Raw genomic sequence first — 25,512 nt, forward strand, 5'->3', positions numbered from 1 at the left:
TACCTACATGCCAATGGGATTGTTCACCGTGATTTGAAACCAGAAAATCTACTGTATGCAACACCAGCTCCAGATGCACCTTTAAAAATAGGTAGACCATATTCACCTGTAGTAGCTTCAGTTTGCATACTGGTTGCACTTGCCTCATTAGTCCCATACAAGAGATGTGTGAATCCCACCACCATGTTTATTGGCTTGGCTTGAAAAACATCTGTGTTCCTGAGTTTTTCTGTCTGATGATTTAAAAATCCAGTGATATTTTTCTGATTATTATTATATCTGGGCCTCTGCTTCTGAGCATCCATGGAAATATATTGGGGGGGGGGGGTTATGAGATTTTTTTGTTTTTTATGACTCTTGGATTGAACTGAGAGGCAGAGCAAACAACAATTCCCATCTTTCCTGGCCATCATTTACAGGTAGGGAGGGCTGCCTATTGGTGGGGGGAAACCCCATTTCAAGCCATACCTGAATTTGAAGGAATTTGGGCCTAATTCAAACCTAATAAGGCTTTTGGATGGGGGAGGTGATCCTACAAGCCTCCTGCCCTTCAGATGTCGTCACCATCACTAACTCATCCACTGATTTCATTCCCATTATGCACAGAGCATCCCACAATTTCACAGTGAATAGGACAACCCCTTACTTACAAGCTTTTCAAGGCACAAGAGGACTCTCTGGAATTTGGGCTACACTGCTCCCTGTCACTATACAGTTATCGCCATCCCACACATTCTGTGACAGTGTCTGCTGTAGTCTGTATCCTTTATCTATGTTGTTAAGTGGTCTGTTTTGGAAATGACCAGTAGATGGATACATACATTATATTGCACCAGCAGCTGGGCAAAAATTAATAATCATCTATATAGCTTAATTTTTTTAACTTAAACATTCTATAGCAGGAGTGAACGAATGCATAGCAGAAAGATAAGACATAACACCATTGCAAATGCAGTATAGTAATATTGATTTGATTTATAGTTCATCCCAAAGGCATCCATTTCACTATTAATGTTTGAAAGAAAACAGCAGGATTAGGCACTTAAGAATATGGAAATAACACTGTTTTTGCTGGCGCCGTGAAAGAGTGGTATGCACTTGATAGGAGATAATAATGACAGAGGATTCCACATCCCAGTCCACTGCGAACATTTAATGAGTTCCTTTTAGAGAAGAAAATAGGAAGCCCATTGTGCTATAGTCTGCCATAAGTCTCCCACTTCATCCACATGCTGGATCTGGTATACAGCACATCTGATGTACTGGGATCTAGACTTTCAAAGCTCATGCTTCAGAAATGCCATAAGATCCTTTGGTGTGGCTTTTGCTGCAATAGATAATGCCACTGGCAAATTCATGATGTGATAAAAATGTGGGTACTGTGGGGGTATCTTTTTTCTTCCTTGCTGTTTGCCATTTCCTTTCATTTCTGTTTCTTCCCTCTCCTCCCATCTTATTTTCACTGTGGTCTCTGCTCTGCTGTGAACATAAGAGTTTATGATCACTATGATCTCTGCTCAAGATTATCTGTATCAACCACATGTACCTGCTTCACATATGTGAAACATGGTCCTGTTGTGTTCAACAGTTTGTGTACCAGCACATGTTCTCATGCTAAGAAGTACTTTTACTGTCCTCTTGTTTCCATGAACATGACGTTCCTCTTAAGGTACATTGAGTAATATGTGGTTCTTGGTTTCCAGCTGCTTTCCATTCTTTCGCCTTTGAAACGACAACATGAAGCTGGAGTTCATACATAGTGTTGCATATTTACAATAGGATTTTTAATTCACCAAGAAGGATTACTTCTTTGCCCTGTTTTTGATTAGCAGTATAATTTTCCAGAATATAAAATGATCTGATATATTTTATTTCTGCAGTCTGTCACAAGGGGGAAGGACCCTCAATAAAATAATAAAACTTTCTGACTTATATGTTGCAGCTGATTTTGGACTTTCCAAGATTGTTGCAGACCAAGTAACAATGAAAACAGTCTGTGGAACTCCAGGGTACTGTGGTATGTTCTTCATTATGTATAGTATGTTAGGTGTCTATTTGTATTCAGCTACTCACAATGCAAGCATTGTTACACCTTTTAAGCCCATTGTCTCCAATGGGTGTAACTGCACTTAGCATAACATTATTAATGTTTAACTATTTTTATTTTAGATATAGAGGTGATATGTTAAAGACTCTGGCCCCAGTGTGTGGATTCTATGTTGTATTGTGTTTTAATATGGTTACTGTCTGCTGCCTGGTGCACTACAAAAGCAACAGCTAGGAGATTGCTAGAAACCAGGATGGGAAAGTATGTATAAAGCCCAGCTGACACCCACTTTATAACAAAATAACAATATTTAATACATTGCAGATACCTCGAAAACATATGCATACTTGTACATAAACACCTATACATAACCACCAGTTTCCAGGTAAAGACCCATTTCAAACAATTCTTCCTTCAGATATTGTTAACCTGCTTATTTTTTGTGCACCAGATTATCATCATACAAGTATCTGAGTATTTGTCAGTTTGAGAAATGGAAACTTCTAAGAGTCAGCCAGCTGTATGAGAGACAATCTCTTTTTTTAATCTTCATAACAATTTCTTACTATTTATTTTTACAACATATGGTTTAAAACCTCCTGAAGCACCAAGTTGTACATCACAATGAAGATGAACAATGAAAAAATCAATTGCTAACCCAAAGATCTGCTGCCAAAAGTTAAAAAGACTTCCACATTTGAAAAAAGGTGTGTTTTGTCTACTGTCTTGCAAACATACTAATTGTGTCATTCTGGACAATTTTACCCAGTTGCCAAACTTTTTGTATCTGGGCTTTTAAAAAGCATTTTTAAGCATATTTCCAGTTTTTCGCTATTATTATTTTTGCAGTTGTGAGCAAAATTGTATTTCTGTTAAAGACAGTTATATGATATTGCAATACCGCGAGTAGCAAAACCCCTAGGAGTACTTTGGGTTTTATAAACCACCAAAAATCAATTTCAGCTGTAACCTTTTACCCAGAAATGTTTGACATTAGGGCAAGACCACCATATGTGCAATTTTGAATTATTATTATTATTGCCCAAGGTCATCCAGCAGCTGCACGTGGAGGCGTAGGGAATCAACGTCCTTTTCTGCTGGTGGAAAACAGTGATAGAGGGGAACAGATGAATATCCCAGCAGAAAGTCATCTAATTTAAGCACTACGACTGAGAATGCCCTCTCTCAGGTTGCCACGTGTAATTAATTCCAAATAATTTAGAATTTTCAAAAAAAATTATTACCTAGATCTTCTTCATGCAGTTTTAAATGCTTAGTCTGTGGCTATGCTATCAATCTTTTTTATGTCTGTGTTCATATGGACCTGAAGAAGGAAATGTTTGAAATGGATCTTTACTTGGAAATTGCTGTATACATGTTTATTTATAAGTATGCATATGTTTTTATAAGGTTTGTGATGTGTTAAACAGGATTTTAAAAATAAACTGCTTATCAAGTGTGCTTTATATACATTTTTTGGGAGGTAAAGACCCAGTATATGCCACCTTGAATTTCAGAAAGGCGAAATAAAATAATGTGTACAGGTATTTCCGTCTGCTAGGGTTGCCAGGGATTCCTTGGCAACTGGCAGGGGGAGTGGGGGCAGGAAAACTTACCGGAAGCAAAGAGAGGCCTAGGCCAATGTTGCTGGCAATGAAGTGTCTTTGGCAACATGGGGATGCTGTGGTATTAAGGCAAACATTCTATGGTAGAAGTAATTTTTACCATAGAGTTTTTGCCCAAATACCAGACTGTCCTGCAGTGCTGGCAACATGATGACATCACTTCCCATGCACGTTGGCGATGCTGGCCTAAACTCCCTTTGCTGCTGGTAAGTTCCCCCCACTGGCCATCTAATCAGCTGTGGGGGATGGGTTCTGGGGTGAGGGATCTCCCACTACTGGCGAGGCCTGGCAAATCTACTGCCTCCTCAAACAGTTGACCAACAATTTGCTGCTTACCCCACTAGACTGGTGAGCATATTATTAGCCATCTGTTTGGAAGGGGCCATTTACTCACATGTTGGAGGGAAAGGACATACAGATAGTGTCTGGAATCAGTATTTATACCCTTAAAATAAGTTGTCAGTCCTGTTACCTGCTTAAATTTTTTGGGCCATGTAGCAGCTCTCAAATTGCATTGTCACAACCAGATCACAGACAATGTTAATGATCATATAGCTTCATTTTATATGCAAACACTGGACTGTAAAACATTAGAATAATCTATAGCTTAATTTAAGAAAAAAACAGCTGACAGAGCCATTTGTAACAGGTATTGGCTATTTCCCTCCATGTAGTGCGATTGTATGACTTACAAATAATATTTTTAAATAACATATTTTAAAGTGTTTAGCAAATTTTCATACTAGGGTACCTGACATTTTAACAGAAATAAATCTTTTTTTCCAATGCACCACCAGCCTTAGGCTTTTAATTACAGAAGCTCCTCAGATTTCAGTAAACGAAATGACTGAAAATTATATCAAGCAACAAAACTAATGTCTATGCAAACATAGGATTCCAGACAAAAAAGTAAACTCTTGAGGTGTTAGTTGTTTATGAATAATTAAATTCTGGAGATTGTTGTATGTTATCTTGGGCTGGCAGTCAACCACAAAATGAAAATAATAGATTATAAATTTTGTTTGCATAATGTATAGCAGACAAAAACCTGACATCTCAAATGAAGTACTCAGCCAATGTGTAGCGAATACAATTTTTTTTTGATAGGTTGCTTCCACACAGAGGTTTGGTATACAAACTGGAGCAGATTTTTCAAAGTATCCATACAGACAGCATTGTGTTCCAATCATCCACTTCCAAGTTTTCACCTGTTTTCTTCCAGTCTTTCCCAAATGTGGTTTGTACAATATTTTTGGCAAAGTTGTAGTCCAAATGCATTGTCATGCTGTCTGGATGTGAAGGAAGGACCTGTCCGTCCACATCTGTACCATTTTCCTTTTCACAATTCCCCCTTGGCCACCACGTCTACCTCCTAACCCATCCATGCCACCAGAGAACTTTTTTTCAGACTTTTTTTAAAATGGTAATTTCTATATTGATATAGTGTTATAATGCTATAGCAATTACCAATTTTTAAAGCCCTAATAAACCCTCTGGTGGTATGGGGAAAATGGTGGCCACAGGGGGCTGAGGCAAGGAAAGAGCATGGAAAACTGCCGCGTGGACATTCCATTGTCGTTGCAAAAGAACTCTGAAAAATATCAATCCTTAGATCACAGAAGGAAACAAATATTTGCTCCATATATTCTTGTTTGTGTGTAAAAAGTCATGTGTCTTTTTTCAAAAGACCAGCATCTACCTAAAATAAACCTTTTTGGATTACTCTCCTTTAGATCCAGTTGTTTCTGTTTGTTCCTTTCTCCCAAACTTAAGACTGGAGATCTAAATCAACTAGAAGGCAAGCGGGGAAAGGGGAAAAAAGGAAAGGGGGCAGAATAGACTGTCTCTCAGTAGGCAGAAGAGAGGAAGCAGGAACCAAGGTAAAAGAAGCTTAGAGAAAATGAGATTAGAGAACCTAGTGGTAAGGCAAGGGAATAAAGAAATTAGGAGTCTGAAGAATGGAACAGAAAAGGTAGCAAAGAAGCTTCATATGCAGAAAGTTGCAAGTTCAGTCCTGGGCATCTCCATTAACAAGTGGCAGGTACTGAGTGCTGCATTCTTTGCCTAAGATAATGGAGCCACTTCCAGTAACAATAGAAAATGCTGAGCTAGACAGACTAACAGAAAAGGCTGGAGAAAGCCAGGCAAGGAAAATGGGACTGACAATAGCTAATTCACCCAAATGGGGCCCAATGACAGGCCTCATATATTTATTGATGTTAACCATGAATAAGGAAGTCAAAAATTACTTCAAATTCAGTATTTTTTGTTAAGAATAAATCTTATTTCTGTCTGCGTCTCTGTCTGTCTGTCTGTCTTTCTCTCTGCTGAATTTACACAGCAAATTTTTGAAGCGGCTTGTATTTCTAGGTGCCCAAAGCAGCTTTATAGATTTCACTCTTATGGAATAATAAACATCTGAAGAAAACTGTGCAAACAGATTTCAACACAATGACCTTTCAGTAGCTCTGGTATTACATTTATGAACAGAAGGATTTATAAGAACGTATAAAGGGTTTTTTTGTTTTTAGTGAAATAGTAGCTGTAGTTTTTTTCTGTAAAAGTACCTTGAGCATTGGAGCTGCGGTGGCTCAAGTGGTTAAGACGCTGAACTGCAGGCTGTGGAAGGTCAGTAGTTCAGCAGTTCGAGACCCAAGTTGCCACATGATGGAGTGAGCTCCCGTCTTTAGTTCCAGCTCCTGCCAACCTAGCAGTTCGAAAGCAAGAAATTGCAAGTAGATAAATAGGTACCACTTTGGTGGGAAGGTAACAGCGTTCTGTGCACCTTGGTGTTAAGTCATGCCGGCCACATGACCACGGAAACGTCTTCGGACAGCGCTGGCTCTTCGGCTTTGAAACGGAGATGAGCACCGCAAACCTAGAGTCGGACTCGACTGGCTTTCGAGCAAGGGAACCTTTACCTTACCTTGAGCATTAAATTGAAGCTCGGTTGTGCTCGAAGGAAGAACTGAATACCCAAAAGATGAAGCTTACTTGGGCATGCTGTTTCTAGGCATGCTTTAAGTCTGGGAAGTAGATCTCAAACAGAGTAAATACTGTATTCCTATAGTGTGCATGCAGATCATAAAAGATAAGGGATCCAAAGTATACAAGTTCTTCTTACCTCTATACTCCAGAAATTGCATGGTTCTGCAGAGAATCACAAAACACAGAGGTTGGCTAATGATTGGCAATGTTAAAGTAGGTTTTTTAAAAAACAAAGACAAAAAAACAGGAACCCTGGATGGGAAAATCAAAATTCCTGATTGACCATAAGATTCTAAGTTTTTTACTTTCCTCTTGGAGATATTTAGCAATGATATTCATACAGTTGCAATTCTTGCTTTTTTACACAAGGAACAGGGAGATAGGCAGAAGTGCATTATCTATTAGCCTCAAGGGAGTACCTTCTTTAAGAAGTTTTATCACCCTAGGGGATGGGAAAAGATAGGTATCACTGAGTTGAGTCATTTTCCTCCTTTAAGATGGGTTGAGCACTACCAACACTCAAATCCTGATGGTTTACACAGCAATCTGGGGGAGGGGGGCAAATTGGAATAGGGATCCAACTGACCCCTACACTAGCATAACTCAGAGTTACACTAGCGTAAGGGCAGTTTACACTGGTGCAGGACACTAGTGGTGCTACATAGCTGAGTCCCACCAGTGCAGGAGCACCGCAGCCAGATGTTGGCAGAGCAACAGCAGAAACCCCACCAGTGGCATAGATGTGAGCATACCAGGGGGCAAGGCAGCAGTTAGGCAGCTTCCAGTGTTTTCAGCATGGGAATTCCTCCCCCCTGAGCAGGCGCAAAGTTGCACCAGCAAAAATGGCATCATAGCCCATTGACAGCTATGGTAACTTCAGACACCTCCACACCTCCACAGCTGTGCCCATGCCCATGGGACACCAAGCAGCTCAGGATACTAAGTGCACACCAAATCAGCACATTCCCCCACTCTGGCCACACCCCTCCTTGGGACCCAGTCACAGCCCCCCACCCTACAAATGGTTCCAGGACATCTCCCCAGAATTCCAGAGGTAAGGCAAGTGACACGAAATGCTGTCTGACAGCTTTCTGCCATGACGGTTTAAAGCAAGTGCACATGCTCCCTGGTGGCGGGCACAACACAGACAGGGCACCTAGCACCTCTAAGCTGCACTAGGGGGTACTGGCACACAATATTTCAGAGGCCAGCTCAGAGGATTTCTGCTCAGCTCACAACCAAGCTTCCATAGGAAACTATGGAGGATGAAAACACCTCTTTCTGGGGCCCATAGAATTGGACTCCGTGGTCCAATCTTTTTGAAACTTGGGGGGTGGTTTGAGGAGAGGTAGCAGCAGCTATGCTGCAAATTTGGTGCCTCTGCCTCAAAAATCACCCCCCCCCAGTCCCAGATACCCTTGGATAGGTTCTTTATTATAACCTATGGGGCCCATTGGCTATAATGGTCCCCATAGGCTATAATTGATCCAGGGGAAAAATTGTTCACCCCTATTATGCTTTTCAGTATGATTTGTAAGTTGTCTTGAGTCACAGGGGAAAGTGGGATATAAATATCTGAATAAATAAGTAGTTTGGGCAGGTTGATAACATTTAAACAACTTCCTGTTTGTTAGGTTAGGCAGTGTTCTGACAGTGATTGTTCCACCTCTGTTATACTTGACCTGTAATGCTGGTTGTCATATTTTACTAAAAAATCAAAGTAGACTGTAACAGGTGTCCCCCCCCCCCTCAAGTGCTGGTATGTTTTCTAAGAGTCAGTGCAGGTTGACAGTCCAAGGCCAGATTTACCAATATAGCGGAATGGGGCATGTAGACCTTTTTTCCAGAGGCCAGGTCTACCAATATCATGGAAAGGGGTGGGTAGACCTGTTCCTCTGAGGTCAGGTCTACCAATATAGTGGAAAGGGGCAGGTAGACCTGTTCTCTGGAGGCTTGGTGTACTCCTGTAGATAATATTTTGTGTAATGAAATTTGACTTGGTTCTGTTTTCTCTTATAATATTTAAATTATTCTTAAAATATAGTTTAAATATAGTTTAAAAGGATTAATTCTGACATTTTAACAAGGGGGAATTTCAGACAGCCGATATGTAATGTTTCAGGAACTGTTCACTAATGGTTTCTGTACTGACATTTCAGACAGAATCATTTTAGTAACAGTTCCCTAATGGAATATATTGACCCTTTCAGACACAAATGCTCCTGTCCCGCTAGGGAAGCATTCATGAGCTGTTTTACCTGCAAATTGCTTCCAAGCGGTCTTCAATTTTTTATACCGGTCCTGAAGCGCTACGGGGTGCTGTGTAAAATGCCCCCATAGCGCTTCCTCTGATGACAAGGTTTTCCCACCCTTTTTCGCCCACGCGGGCAATCTCTTTTTAAAACATGCTTTTAAGAGCGCTATAGCACTATAACTAGGGGTCATTTCCTGCAGGAGCGGAGCTCCAGCAGTAAAGAGCCCAGGGGGCAGGCACATGCAACAAGCCCCACTCTCTGCTCCCAGCAGCCCTCAGTCAGAGCAAGAAGCAGACAGGTAAGTTGCAGAGCCCCCCCTGGCCCAAAACAGTCCAGTGGCATCTTTAAGACCAAGTTTTATTCAGGTACAAGCTCTCCCTCCTCTGCAAGGAGAGATCTGCATGTTCCCCCCCCCCCCAATAGCTAGCAATCCAAAACAGTCCAGTGGAGCCTGAGCGGTGGGTGTTGCCTTCTGACACACTTCCAGTGATGTCCGGGGGTGTGGCATATGCAAATAAGTTATGCAAATAAGTTATGCTAATGAGCTCCTGCACCTCTTTTTCTACGAAATGACCCCTAGCTATAACACAACACCGAAACAGTACAATAGCGACCCCATTGGAATGCCTGGACCACTGAGATACATGAGATCATTACATCTGGGGAGAACAGGGATTTCAATGGAGTACAGTGCCATGGAGTCTACTTTCCACAGCATTTGCTATATGCCTGGGAACTGATATCTGTAGGCAAGAGATAAGCTGTAACTCTGCAATGCTCCCTCTAAGCTGTGGAGTTCTGTGAGCAAAAAATTCCACTTTGTGAGCTACTGGCATTAGAATTGTGAGCAAGTTCTTTGGCTACTGCATAAATTAGTTTGCTCTGGAGCCATTCTTCCTGAGCTAAGACAAAAACATGTGAGCCGGAGGCTAAAAAACTGTGAGCCGGCTCATACTAACTCAGCTTAGAGGGAACACTGGCTGAAAGTACAGGGGATCTCCAGGTCCCCCCGGAGGCATGGCATCCCGAAATGCTAGCCATCAAAAAGAGGATGCTGTTTGTGTTGTGTTATAACGCTATAGTGCTCTTAAAAGAACATTAAAAAAAAAAAGACAAAGCTTGCCCGCACGGGTGAAAAAAGGTGGGAAAACAAAGCGGCGCAGTCTGAAATGCCAAACCACTTCAGAGACAGCTCCTTACCGGTAGGGGAAAGGCTGTGTGAAATGGTTGCCCCTGTACCGGTTTACTCCAAGATGGTACAAGAACGGCTTAAAAAGGGTAATCTGAAATTCCCCAAGGTTATAGAAATAATTATCTTCAAAAAATTATGCAATAGTCAAATGTGTACTTGCTCACAACTTTAATGCTACTAGCTTTTTTCGCTCACAAGGTAGAATATCTGCTCACAACACTGTGGAGCTTAGAGGGAGCATTGGTAAGCACCTGAAGGGAATAGACCATGCAGAGAGCAAAGTCCACACTTTGTGGCTGAACTCTCTGAGATTTCAGCCTACCAGGCCCTCTGCCAGGATCCCAAGGGGCAGTCTCGTGTGAATAGTTAAGCAAGGCTCGCAGTCCCTTACCCGCATACCTCCCCTGGGCCTACCATGGTGGCACCGAGCCACACTAGACATGGCATCTCCCCATCCTGAACCTGACAGCCGTGGGGGCAAGCAGCAGGCACCCAGACACACATGGATGCCTCACACCAGCCTGTTAGGTACATCGTGGCCTACCCAAGGCTGGGGGAGGGGAGCCACTTTGATGGTCATGGACTAAGGCTGCTCACCTAGCCAGGTGGCAGCACCCTCCCCCCCCCCCGGGCAAAAACCTGTGGCAGCCGGCAAGCACCACTAACCTATGTGCTGTCCAATTCCACATGATGGCCACATCCTTTCCCATTCAGGAGAAGTCTGCCCTGAAGGTGCTAATGCCATTCATCTTCCATTACAGGGAGGTGCCAACAGGACGCCAACTCAGGTGAGGAAGGTGCAGAAACTGCCACATGGAGGGCCCCCTTGTGGCATCAGAGTGCCAGATGGGGTACCACTTTTACTGCATGGAGGCCCTTGCGGGACTACTGATGGCCCTTCATTCTGCCACAAGAGAACATTGCCAGCTGCTCCTGTGCCTGTTTTGGCCCATATGCAGGGGCTGATCCAGCAGGGAGAAGCGACAGCCCAACTGCACAGCCAGACCACCATCAAGCACTCACACTTCAGCAGAAGCCGCCCCTTGTTAGCGCCCAGACACATCCAGCATCCTTGTAATTCCCTCGCCACTCCCATGGAGGAGGCACCCCTAGCAGCAAAGGACTGAGCAGGGGTTGCAGTCCCACAGGAACCACTCCATTGTCCCTGGATCCCTTTAAGAAAGTGTAATCTTTCTGCCTGTCTGAGGCGTTGGTGTCTGTTGGGGAGCTGTGCAGGAGGGAGTGGCTGGAGGGGGCTGAGGAAGTGACAAAGACCTGGTGGAGGCCTCATCCTAGCAAGAATGCAGCCACAGAGACAGACACAGTTGGGCAGAATGGTAAGGCAAGGGGATAGGCCACCGTTGCCACAGCCACAAAGCAGACGGGCATGATGTGGAAGAAGGGGGGAGGTATCCTGGGATGGCAGGGTTCTGCAATGGGTGGTCACTTCCAGGTGGCCTTGGGGGATGTGGCTGGCCCTGGTGGGCTGGCTTGGCCCAACACGAAGTGCTGAACCTGTTGTTGGAACAAAGCTGTTGTCATAAAGGCCCACCACCATAGTGAGGTTCGACCAGTAGCTGAAAGCACTGCAGAGTGCATATGGCAGGAGCATGAGGGATGGGGCAGGGTGAGGGGATCGATGTGTGTGGGTGGCATGGCCACTGCAACATCTGGTGGTGGAAATGACCATCGCCAGCCAAATTGTACTGAGGCTGAGAAGGCACTACTTTACAGGTTGGTGGCAGAGAATGCTACCATTGCCCTTGCTACTGCCAGGAGTAACTCCACCACCTTCCACTGCCATGCCTCTGGCGCATGGCCACAGAGTGGGTGTCTGCCCTGGGACATGCCATCCGAATGGAGATGTCCACTCTGAAGCTCTGGAACAATTCCTTCAAGTCCTCCTCAAAAGTTTGTCAGAGCCCTCATGGCCAAAGGTGTTCCTTACAAGCAGGTGGTGAAGGATTGTCTGCCGGAAGCAGATGACGTTGTGCAGGCAGTGATACCCCCTGTGGTGGTGGGCATTGATGCTGTGGCATCCTGCCCTGACGAGGTGCGTGACAATGGCAGCCTCTGTGCTCCTGTGGTCACTTGGCATCATGGAGGCAACACGGAGGCCAGACTCAATGTCTTTGGATGACAACAGCCCTGCCCTGGTTCAGCTACCCTTGGGCCAGGTGTCACGACTGCTGATGACTTGGAGGAGGGAGGGGATTCTGGCCCCTTCCCAGTCCCCAGGCATGGTAGGAGCAGCTGGAGAATCATCACAAGTGGCAGGAAGCCTTTTTCAGGGAGCAGCAATGGATGGAGGGGCTGGAAGCATCTGTAGCAGTGACTGCCAGACACCTGGTTGGGCTTCTTGCCATAGTAAGGGACGTGGATGAGGGACAGGGGTGCATTGAGAGGGTACTGGGGGACCTGAGTCTCTCCGGGGCTCCCAGCAGACCCTTGCCCCCGTTTCTGCTGTGCCTGCAGTGGGAGTGGCACATGGGTTGGCATGGGGATTTCCTTGATGGCATGGGCACCCTGCAGGATGTTGCTGTGAGCAGGGGGCACCCTCACATCCATGTTCTTGTCCTTTGTCATCTTCTGGGGCCCAGTCTGCTCTATGTGTGGAGCACCACTGTGGGGTGCCCGTGGGGCTGACAGGTGACACCCCCTCCCCACTGACAGGTGGCCAGGGCTTATAACGGGAGCTGGTCTCTTTAAAGGGGGGTGTACAGCAGAGGAGAAGGGTTACTCCTATGGCCCACTCCCCTCCACCCCTGCCAGTGATGGATGCTTGGCTCTGCCTCCTCGACTCATGACGCCCATTAGTCCTGCCTGCTCTGTCTATCGTGGCAACCCCACCTCACAACAACACTGAAACGGAATGCTGTGGTGGGATTACCATGGACATTGCTGTGGCAGCACCTGACAACACTGTTGGGGCACCTTTTTCCCCATTCAGGTGCTGTGTAACTATCTCCTTAGGGAGGTGACTAGCAGCACTGCAGCTGCATCACAGTTGGCCACCACAGTCAAAGCACAACAACACAGAATCTGCCCATCACCAGTATCAGTATTTCCTAAAGCTGAATTGGCATTTGAATAGGTTCCTAGATTAGGAAGAACTGTTTTGTAGCATCCATTTTAGTAGTTTCCAGTATGTAATGTAACATGAAAAAAAAATTCAGGTAGGTAGCCGTGTTGGTCTAAAGCAATAGAACAAAGTTTGAGTCCAGTGGCACCTTTAGGACCAACAATGTTTAATTCTGTCAAGGTCAGGAACAGACTTGTTAGTGGAACATGATACTTAGCCTTAATTACAATTAACTTAATTTCACAACGATCACAGCTGTTTTTAAGCATCTTCCCATTATTATTTCTTGGAACTAATTTTTCTTGCAAACTTGAGCGCATACTTAATGTATGCACTTCATTTAAGAAATGTGTCTACTTTTGTACTTTTATTTCTTTATGCAGAATATTATTTTTATGATGAATTTTCAGTTTTTTTTCTACCTGTAAGTAAAGACTATATACAACTATATGTACTCTGTTATTTCTTTCTTCAATACTTTAATTTTATTGACAAGGTTTTTCTCATCTGTAGCACCAGAAATTCTACGAGGATGTGCCTATGGCCCAGAAGTAGACATGTGGTCCTTGGGAATAATCACCTACATTCTGTAAGTTACTCCATGGTACAAACATTGGTTCTTTGGTCTTCCATTTTCTAGGTACTGATGGTGTAAAGGTTGGAAAATCCACTGATGAGTCAAATCATGCATTTTAAAATAAATATTGCCTCTAAACTGTTATTATTAGCATATATGCATTTTATTCATGGTTGGTAGTTAATGCTTGATAGACTCTGGTACTACATGTCATACTGAAATTATACAGCATTAGATAAATATTATTATTATTTAGACATTTTGAACAGTGTCTGACCTATTTTTGTAAGCCGCGCTGAGCCGGCTTTGGCTAGGAGGGCGGGGTAAAAGTTCAAATAAATAAATAAATAAGATACAACTACTGCTTGGTCTGTAAGAAGAGATCTTCTAGGGAAAGCTTTGCCAATGTGAAAGTATTTTTCTAAGCTGCAGGGAAAAGAAGTACATGTGTGCACAGGAGTACTTCAGTGCATTGTTCTTCTTTCTCCATGTTTTAATGGTTTCCAGAGCACAAATAATACATTAGATCCTTCCCATCTTCCTCCTGTTTCCAGAGCTAGAATGTCATTCCATGCAGGACAATAAAACCTGGAAGGTAAAGGCAGAAGATCTTGTGTTGTACTCTACCACTTAATTTTATTTAGTCAGTAATCTTTACTGTTGTAAAATATATGCAAGTTCTATAAAATGGTAAAAGCTGAGGTAGGGTACCTATAAACTATTCAAATCCCAAAGCCACTGGACTCTTGGTTCAAAATCGCACATGTGCTTGTAAATTCACCTTCCTGCATGGTCATCATTTGATTCAAAAACCACATACAAGTGAATTTCGAATTGCCTTTCTGTGTTTCACACACAGACAGTGTGAAAAGGGCTGGAAAGTGATTTAATTGGCATAGGAGAATTTGCATCCTTTTTTATATGAACAACCAGTAGATGGCATACAGCACATGGAACAGAATAATGCTATTTTGCTTCCATCTGCAGCTCAGTATGAAATGCTTTCAAATCTCCTGATTTCTAGATTGTTTAAAATTCTACAAAATATTCTAAAGAATCATATTTAAATATAGAATCTTAATGTCCATTGCAAATTTCTATTGTTCTATTGACCTCTTATGACCTTATTCTCTGTGTTGAATACATGGTGTTCATGAAATGAGCAAAACTATTTTACAGCCTTCTCTTTCCCCAGTAGCCCTCTGAACAACCACAGCTGAGAGTCAGAATGTCCACGACAATATGCCTTCAACACAGAGGTCTATAGCAAGAACAAGCCAAAATCACTCTCTCCCTCCTATTCACATACACACTCTTGTGCAAGTGGACCTTGCTTACGTGACTCTGAGCTCAATTTGTGAGTTACTAGAGAGAAATTCTCACTGTGTTCCCCTTCTTGCTGCAGCCCCATGTACTACTTTATATTGTGTTTTTTGGGGTGCATGGAAAAAGACCACATCAGAGAGAAAGCTAGGGTAGAATCCATTCCTCTGAAGAGCTAGTTTTCTGTGTAATTCTGCGGTAACTATTATATGAGTGAGTGAATATGGGATTTGAAAGGTTGCAATATGAAGAGGGCTGTACTATATAATGTTCCTCAGTCTGTGGTTTGGCTCTTGATATGGAAGATAGAGGGTTTTTAAATTGTACAGTTTTCTCATAGTCACAATTACTATTTTACATCCAGATGGGTAGCCATGTTAGTCTATCAGTAGCAGTAGGAAAGAGCAAGAGTCCAGTAGCACCTTAAAGACTAATCAAATATGTGACAGGGTAAGAGCTTTTGTGAGCAGGGCCGGCTCCAGGTTTTTTTCCACACTAGGCGAGGCTACCTGCTGGTGCCCCCCCCCCAGCATGACAGCCCCAAGGAAGAAGAAGAGGGAAGAAGGGAATGGGCGCTACCGGGGGTGGCCTCAGCCAGGCTGCTTGCTTGGTTTCCTCCTGGGAAGGGCGCTCCCCAGCCCCCCCTTCCCACACCGGGGGCGGCCGTCGCAGTTGACCAGGATGATGGCCAGCATACAGTCCTTCCCCAGCATGGCCTCGGCGGGCAGGCACGTGGCAGCCAGTGAGCAAGGGCGGCAGTAGGGAGGCTCTGCTGCACAAGGCCGGCACCGGAATGTGGGGTGGAGCCATGCGGGAAGGAGGGTGGAGCCCGGCAGGGGGCCTGCTGGAGGCCAAAGGAGTGCACCTTGGAGCCGGTCTCCACCGCTGTCGCGTGGAGTCACAGCAGCGTCGCCTACCCTGTTTAGGCGAGGGAGGGGTGGGGTGGCAGGCCAGCGGGGCACCTCCTCTTAAGGAGTTGCTCTAGGCCGCTGCCTAAATATTCTCTGTGACAGGCCAGCCCTGTTTGTGAGTCACTGCTTACTTCTTCAGATTTTATATCCAAAATTGATATGCAAGGTTACAGAATTTTGGCGAACAAATTACAACATATTTAACATCTAGCACTTGCATATTTCTGTGTTTCTTTCATAGGCAAAAATCATGTTTATGTCATGTCAGCTAAAGTGGATTAGTATGATCAAGCTACCTCTCTGTTTAACAAACCTTCTGTCTCCCTTCCTTCTAGTCTCTGTGGCTTTGAACCCTTCTATGATGAAAGAGGAGATCAGTATATGTTCAAGAGGATTCTGAACTGTGAATACGATTTTGTTTCCCCCTGGTGGGATGATGTTTCTCTAAACGCAAAGGATTTGGTATGTTCTGCTAATTTTACCTCTGATTTCAGAAGAATCAGTAATGCACTCTATGTTTTGCATCTTTTCATATTAATTTATTGGGATACATTTATAGAATGCACATTGTAAATTTGGATTATACTAAAATGCACCTTTGGTTCAATATGATCCCTGTTCAGATATGTACCCTGCTAGCAACAGTCCTTCAGCTTCCTTTTTACAGGAGGAGAATCATGGGGATTAAGTGTCTAATTAAACAACTGGGCATCAGAATAACAGTTTTTGAGATAGTTTATGAAAAGTTTTTCATAAGATAAACTAAATAACTAGTTCTGATGCCAAAGGACCAATGATCGGTACCTCTGCATCATCCTAGCATGAGTTTCTATTAGCAGAACCATTTCTCTTGTATCAAATAAAAATGAGGTAGTGCAATTGATACTGTAGCCTTGAGGGGCTGTCACTATGGCATGGACACGGAGTATCTGATTTGCATACAGAAGGTCCCAGGTTCTTTCCCTTTCTTCTCCACTTAAAAGGACTGAGTAGTAGATGATGTGGAAAACTTCTACCTAAAACCCTGGAGAGCCATTGTCAGTCCAAGTAGACAGTCCTGTCCTTGACAGACCAATGGTCTGACCCAGTATAAGGCAGTTTCATGTGTACTGCTATTTGCTAATTTTCAGAACACTTCCAGGGATTTTTGGAAGCATATATTTAATCTGGCTTTCTTATACACTGCCTAGATTAGATTTTTGTTTCTTTCACTATAGTAAGCTAGTGTTTAAAATAACATAAAAGCTGCATATGTTGAGACTGGTTATTTTTTTGTAAGGCTGGAGAACATTTCTTCCAAGAGCTCAAATGAACAAGTCCCAAGATGTTCTTTAGTACAATTCTGCTTTCATCTAAGAGCTTTCTGCATTCTGTTTTCAGCAGCGGAAGGCAAAATCATTGACATTCATTGTGATCCATTTGTAGGCCACCAAGGGTAGAGCATTAGTTGCATTGCCTCATTCTTATTGGATTCAAGATATAGGGATCTGCTCAGATGAACGTGCACAGCTACAGTTCTTGCCAAATGTTATCTGCAGAATTCAATTACTGTGTTAAAGATACAGTTACAAATGCTCAGTTCCATAGCGCTTGTAAATATAACTCCGTGAGATGCTGCACTAATGACATTTGATTAAGTAGAACTTCAGTATAATTGCATGAAAAGAGCTTAGAAAGTCAAAATGTTTTAGTTATATTATAATATAAGCATTTCCAAGATGGGACAAAATGTCTTATTTGTCTTCATTTGGGTGTCCTAAATACACTGCATATAATTGAATCTTATGGATTTCAGTGGCATTTGACTTTTGGATAGAAAGAGGCATCGACTACTTATTTCTTGAACTGATAAGTTTATTATGATGACATCTGAGAGCCCCTAAAGAATTCTTTCTTCTTCCATTTCTTTTTTCTGTAAACAAAACTGATATAGAATCTACAGTGATGGGGCCGTAGCTGAGTGACAGAGCACCTTGCTTTGCATGCAGAAGGTCCCAGGTTCTGTCCCCAGCATGTCCATTTCAAAGGACCAGGCAGTAGGTGATGTGAAAGACCTCTTCCTGATACCCTGGAAATCTGCTGCCAGTCTGAGTAGAAAATACTAGCCTTGATGGCCCAATGGCAGCTTCATGTGTGTTCATATGTGATGTTAATCAAATAGCTGTTCTTATCCAGCAAAATGCCGGCACAGATTTATGGCTGCAAGCCGGCAGGAGTAATGCACTCAAAGAAGCTGCATGCACAGATCCAGCAACTGAAGGGGGAATCCCATTCATAACATCAAAGAGATGTTTGCCATTGTTACCTTTGACAGGACTGATCTTCAGGGAGCAGGGGGTGGACTGGATCCCCTTTGTGGGGAGCAGGGAAGGACAAGAAGATGCTTCCCTTGGAAGTGAACAGCTCCTTTTCTAATTGATCCCTGCTTTTCTACACCTCCATGGAGGACTGTGCTTGGCTGGCTGCATCAATCGGCAGGGCACTGGCTCTGGGATGAGCCAGGTGAAAAGACAGCCACCCTCCAGGCAGGCTCATGGCAGCAGCAACAGGAGGACTGTGTGCACAAGACCAGCTCCCTTGGAGGCTGGACACCTGGGCCAGTAGGGGCAGGACAAGCTGGTCCAAATGATTCCATAGGTGCCGAGATGTGGGGGGGGGTGAGGGCCTTTCCAGGCTGGGCTGGGGAGAGGAAAAGCGAGAGCAATAGGTCAAGCCAGGCATGTCCAAATTGGTGGCCAAGGACAGGGTGCTGCCAGGAGGGACAGCTGGTCAATTCCTCATCCCGCCCTGACTTGGGAGCATTGAAGATTCAATAGGGGGTGCTGCCCACTGTGCCCCCCCCCGACTGCTGTCCTGGCCTGGGGACTATTGAGAATTTTGAGGGATAAAATAACTTTTCTTTGTTGTTGTTATTATTGTTATTGTTATTGGTGTTGTTTTTGTTGTTGTTGTTGTTATTATTATTATTATTATTATTATTATTATTTATTATTATTATTATTATTATTACGCAGGTTAAGAAGTTGATTGTGCTGGATCCCAAAAAGCGTCTCAGTACATTTCAAGCTTTACAGCACCCCTGGGTTACAGGAAAAGCAGCTAATTTTGCTCATATGGATACAGCCCAAAAGAAACTGCAAGAATTCAATGCTCGCCGTAAACTTAAGGTACTTTTCTGAAAACCTATAAAACTACAAAAAAAAATAATCCACCAGTTCTCCCTGTGGCTGCACAGGAAGTGAACCTTCCTATGAACTGCAGAAAAGAGTAAGTACCTTAAAGTCTAACAAAATTTTTGGAAGGGTATGAGCTTTCATGAGTCACTGCTCACTTCTTCAGATAGGTATCTGAAGAAGTGAGCAGTAACTCACAAAAGCTTATATACTACCACAAATTTTGTTAGTCTTTAAAGTGCTGCTGGACTCTTGTTCTTTTCTACCGCTACAGACAGATGAACACGGCTACCCATCTTGATCTATTCCCGTGAACTGAAATCAAACAGTATCTCTTCCCTAAAGCAAAGAGGCGATCCCAACTTCACACATTCTCTTTGGTACAGTAGGTGCTTCCAGGAATCCTAGGAAGCATCTCCTTTAAGTCAACACCACCAAGGAAGGACTGGGGTTGCTATGGAGAGGAGGGCAATGACAAACCACCTCTATTGGTCTCTTGCCTTGAAAACCTCATGATCTTGGGGTCGCCATGAATTGGTTGCGACAACAGCATACATTTATTATTGCTGTTGTTGTCATTTTGTCCTAGTATCCCATGTCCTTTTGCAAAATTGCACACGTGCTCATGGCCTCAACAAGACTGGGGACTCCTGCTTTAGCAAAGAGGCACAATATTCCTCTACTGCCCAAGAGAGAAATTAGGCAATTCTGCAATAAACTCCACTGACAATTATCAGTTTCTGTATGATATTGATGGTTAGATTCAGCCAGCTTTTTTATTCAGTCTTGCTCAAACCTCCCCCCTCCCCGGTTCCCTATGGCTTTTGTCCATGCAAGTCCCAGGATCCCCAGCATTTGGTGGTCAATAGGGACTCCCTCCTCCTGTTTTCACCACTGGGGAAGCTAGTTGCAGCTGACCATGTTGTTGTATTTAATCAAGGCTTTGGTTGCTATAGGTAGATCTGAGCACCCAGATCTTTTACTATGGGATTATCCTTTTTCAGAAATGAATTTCATGTACTGACTTTTGAGAACAGTGCTCCCTCTAAGCTGTGGAGTCTTGTGAGCAAAAAGTCTTCTTTGTGAGCTACTGGCATTAAAGTTGTGAGCGAGTGATTTGGTTACTGCATAAATCAGTTTGCTCTGGAGCCCTCCTTCCTGAGCTAAGACAAAAATGTGTGAGCTGGAGGCTAAAAAACTGTGAGCTAGCTCACACTAAGTCAGCTTAGAGGGTTGGATCTGATACCACTATTACAGGATTTTGTAACATTTCTATATGTTTGTTTGTTAGCCAGTTTGGGATCAGAGAAGAAAAGAAACAGGTTAAAATATTAGATGATGATATAATAAAAACAGTCAACCCTGTTGATGGCTTTCTCCCTGCTTTCAGAATAGCTTGTGTGGTTTATTGGTTAGAATTAGAGTTGCCAACCTCTGAGTGGTGGCTGGAGATCTCCTTCTGTTACAACTGATCTCCAAGTGGCAAGGTCAGTTCTCCTGGAGAGGAAATGGCTGCTTTGGAAGGTGGACTCTGTGGCCTTATATCCCATTGAAGTCCCTCCCCTCTCTAACCCCCTCTCTCCTCAGGCTCCACCCCTAAAATCTCCAGGTATTTCCCAATGTGGAGCTGGCAACCATAGTTAGAATCTTGGTCTAGGATTAGAGAGACCTGACTTCAGATTGCTACCCAATTAAACTAATTGGGTGACTTTTGGCCAGTAATTCTTGCAGTCTAACCTTACCTACCTCACAGAATTATTGCTGTCGGGATAAAATAGAGCACACACAGAAATCCAGGTGGGTTCTAAACCACTGTATTTACTGACAGAGTTGCCAGCTGTCTGGTGTTTGCCCAGACAGTCCAATATTTGTGCTTTCTGTCCAGGAAAGCAAGTGAGAAAATATTGGACATACAAAATGTCTGGTGTTCTCCAATTGAGCAGCTGAGAGATGCAACCAGGCATTAATAGAACAGCCAGATAGACAGACCTCCTTGCCCAATCAGAGCTCTGGCTTTCTTCAGCTATCCAATCCTCAGTATCAGGTGGCCAGAATGCAGACACATTTGGCTTGTGTCTCAGCATTCTGTTCTCCCCCCTCCCCCCTCTCAATCTAGCAGAGATCTAAGAGATTGCATTTTTAAAACATAGGAATTTCTTGTGGGAGGTAAGCCCCACTTTTACTGCCATGGGTCATCTGCAAAAATGACTGAGCTTTGAACATGTTACGGTCTTTTTAATAGTGCTAACACAAATTTGACAGAAGAGCTTAGCTCTCTGGCTGCAGGTTACTCAACTGAGTCTATCTACAAAGTACTGCTCATATGGCTGTCGCCTTATGCAGAAGCACTCAGCTGAGTCAAAGAAGGAACAGAATTGGGGTGAGTTATTACAGAACATAAAAACTTGACTACTTGGAGAATCAATGCAGTCATGACATGATGAGTCTTGGGAAGTGTTAACCCCTTACAGAACTTAGTATCACTTCTTGCCCACTAAGAGAATTCTTTACAGAATTTGGGGATGGGCCATGGCTCAGTGGTAGAACATCTAATTGGCATGCAGAAGGTTCCAGGTTCAATCCTTGGCACCTCCAGTTAAATGATCTGGCAGTAGATGAAGACCTCTGCCTTTGACACTGGAAGGCTGCTGCTAGTGGACAGTACTGACTTTGATGGACCCCAAGGGTCTGATTCAGTCAATCAGATTTATTGTTACAGTCAATGACCAGCTCAATCAATCATGTGTTCATGTTTTTAAAACCTAATCCCCCCATTCCTTTGCTTCTCCTATTTCATTTGTATTTGATATTTAAAGTTTAAATTATCAGCAAGAAAACTTCTATTTTTTCCTTTTAGGAAACATATCTGGATGAGGCCCCTTGCCACCAAATCCCTATAACATTTTTTTCCTGACTTTGAGTAAAGTAACTGCTCCCCCTTATAATTAAGGCTGCAATGGGAGTAAACCTTAGGAACTTACTTTGAGTAAATGTAAACAGGACTGCTCCCCCCCTTATAATTAAGGCTGCAATGGAAGTAAACCTCAGGAACTTACTTTGAGTAAATGTAAACAGGTATAGATTCTCAATTTATCAATATGACAAGTTTTGTTGTATCTATCAGCATGGCTAGAGCTTACCCATATGCCAACTGCATGTCTACTGCCCTTTTTGGTTTAATTTTTTTATTACTCAGTGTATATTTAAGATATATTTCTCCATGAACTGACAAGCAGGAGAACCCTCTAGCTGCCTGTCTTCTAATATTCATAAGCTTCGTGCACCCTATAGTCACTTACCTGGGGGGCAGGTCTTGAAATCTCATATTTACTAAGTATATCTTGTATCTGACTGTATGACAGATCTCTTGTTTCAAAGCAGCCAAAATTATTGGCACCAGATATGTGCCAACTAAGTTTGCTCAGGAGACACTGCCCAATCTTTTGTCAACAAAGTTAAAAAAATAAGTGCTTTAATGCTTGTTCTTGTTAGTAGAATATATCATTGATGTGTGTGAATATGTGTCAATGAAAAGTGCCAGTCCACTGAGCTTCCACACACCACTCTCCATGACTTTCAACCCTCCATAATCAAATATGCACATTTGTAGGGTGAAAACAGAGTCAGGTCCAACAGGAACTTTGGGTTTTGGTTTCCAGCAAGTCTTATAAAACAATTCCTAGAATTGATTTGCTTAACTATTGGTAAATGTCACCTTAAACTACTGTTCCTATTCTGTATTTCTGTGCTGTGCTAATGGTAGAATTAGCCAGCAAACACCAGCAGAACTCTCTTCCCTCCTTGGCAGGGTTGCTAAAACCTGGAGATAAAATGTCCTGCACGTTTAACACAGGCTTAATACATGTAAATAGGCACTTGAAAGCTTTTCATGGCAGAGATGTAAATAACATCCTATTAAGCCTCTGTTAAAGGAGCAGGACATCTTTTCTCCAGGTTGTTGGCAACCTCACCCTTTGGTAGTGAGGAAAAAATGAATTTAGGTATTTCTGAACTCAACATTTTGGGGCTAAAACTGATGAAAGAGACACAATCCAATGTAAAACACAAGATGTAATATAGATTGTTATCAATAAACTTTCCATACCTTGCATATTTTTGTAGAGGTGGCAATTTTTTATCAAGTGCATCCATTATTTTTGTTGACACCATCTGGCAACTTTGTTTACTAACACAGTGCACAAAAGTTACTTTGTCACAAATCTATTTTGTAGAATGATGCTATTACTGCTATTTTAAATGAGCATAATTAAGATAGTTGAAGACATATCAAGAATGCAGTGTTCAATTTGAAGACACCTTGACTGTTTCATTTCTCACATGTACAGAGTTTGTCTTCTGAGCAATCAACATTTATTCCAAACATTTATCTCACATTAACGGTTTTGACTAAATGCAAATAATCTGATTGCAATATATACATTAATATAAAAATTGTCTTCATGCAACAATATTAGCATATATCATTGTATATATTATCTTTTACTAATGAAATACGTTGCACTATAATTCATTTTCTGAATTCAGTTTAAATGCACTGAGCGAAACAGAATTAAGCAAATTGTTTCCAAAGTAATATTAGTGGTCTTTGGAATTTATTGGACTAATCCAGTCACACTGCAGATATGCCATTTGTATTTTTTTTTCCCCTTGGATCGCATGAATTGCAGATCAATAGTGTTGCCAGCCTCCAGGAGGGGCCTGGAGATCTCCCACTGTCACAACTGATCTCCAGACAATAGAGATCTTTGTCCCTGGAGAAAATGGCTGCTTTGGAGGGTGGTGGACTCTGTGGGCCACTGTACCTTGCTGAGGTCCTTCTGCTCCCCAGGCTCCGCCCCCAAAATCTCCAGGTATTTCCCAACCCAGACCTGGCAACTTTTACGTGTCAGGGATCATGTACACTGCAATGTTTATCTAGCTAAAATATTCCTTTTTAAAAAGAAAGGCAAGAAACATCTTAGAAGAAATGAAGATTTCAGTTGCCTCACTCTTCAGTTGCCTCACTCAGTATTTCAGTTGCCTCACTCTTCAGGATGGAGCCTTTTTCTGGGTTACAAATGGAAAGTGGAGTTGCTTCAGATTTGCTGTTTGCTGATGTACAGATAGTGCCATATAAGATAATGCACAATGGGGGAGGGGAGTGTCTGAGCAATATTTAAAGTGGTGGAATATGCTTATATCTATTAAAACTTGCCTGACCCGGACAGCTTCTTTTTGCCTTCTTTTCACAGAAATAGGCTGAACCCCAACAGGCTCAGCTTTGAGCACATAGCCTGCTTTCTTAGACCACATGGATTTGATCAGTTTTGGCAGATGCAAGCCTTGATAGAGTACCAGACATTAGTAGATTCCTAGCCTTATAAGTGAGAATGCTCCTTGTAGGGGCAGATTACAACTACCCCAGGGTAAATGCCATGAAACTCTGTGCGTGTGTGTGTGCACGCCCATGCATGCAAACCCTAAAGCCCTTTACATAATGGAAGTTATTGCCAAAGAATCTAATCACTGATGTTTTTATCAGGCTGCAGTGAAAGCTGTTGTTGCATCAACTCGTCTGGGAAGCGCAAGCTGTCATGGCAGCCACGACAGCAGTAAGCCCAGCCAAAACGAATCTCCAAGTCAAGAATGCGATCTGGAGGAAAAAGTGGAGGGGGAAGTAGAAGCAACAAACCTCACTGAACCTCAGAAAGTGGGTCTTCCAGCAGCAGCATCAGAAGGAGAATCTTAAGCCTTGGGGTATCTTACTTAGCCCAGATCTGAAATTTCATGCCCCAGCCAAGTTACCATTCAGCAAGAAAGAATTAGAAGCATGGCCCCTCTGGGGGCTTTGTTATGAGATGCAAAATGCACCAGCTGGTGATCTTAACCAATGCATGTGACTGCTTCTGAAAAATAGTAAACAGTCTTTTGTTGGCATGCCATGGACAAAGTGATATTTACAGTAACACCAACAAATGAAATGGAGAAGGGAGAGTGTGTAACACTCCGTATGATCAATACATATATGTCATGTAGAGTGTTTATTGCTAGCTGAAATGAATGGTTATGACTTACAAAAAATAAGCATTTCGTAGAGATCATGACATTTCTTCAGTATTCTTCCTTTAAGACTCATGATCAGCCTGTAGTTTGACGGGCATAAGATCCACTAAGTTGTTGTTGTTGTTTTTTAACTGCATAGGAAACATTTTACGTATTCACCAGTGATAATTTACAAACTGTTTACAACTGAGAATGGATTTATATGCAAAAACATTCCATTATTTCAAGACTGAAAGGTTTATTCAGATTGCTATGAAAGTTATGTGCTCCTGAAAC

At 42.8% G+C, this 25,512-nt stretch overlaps 1 protein-coding gene across 1 annotated transcript; it reads left to right on the forward strand.

Moving 5' to 3' along the window:
- On the forward strand, positions 1-25,137 carry LOC107123524 (calcium/calmodulin-dependent protein kinase type IV-like; the record flags this gene model as incomplete). Its single annotated transcript, XM_015426776.1, has 6 exons — positions 1-91; positions 1,943-2,017; positions 13,703-13,778; positions 16,336-16,462; positions 19,015-19,167; positions 24,716-25,137. Coding segments are annotated over 6 exons (729 nt in total), but the record flags the coding sequence as incomplete, so codon positions are not given.
- Positions 25,138-25,512: the final 375 nt, after the last annotated feature.

The sequence above is a fragment of the Gekko japonicus genome, unplaced genomic scaffold (assembly GCF_001447785.1).
Source record: "Gekko japonicus isolate JY-2015 unplaced genomic scaffold, Gekko_japonicus_V1.1 scaffold4742, whole genome shotgun sequence".
Lineage (NCBI taxonomy): Eukaryota > Metazoa > Chordata > Lepidosauria > Squamata > Gekkonidae > Gekko > Gekko japonicus.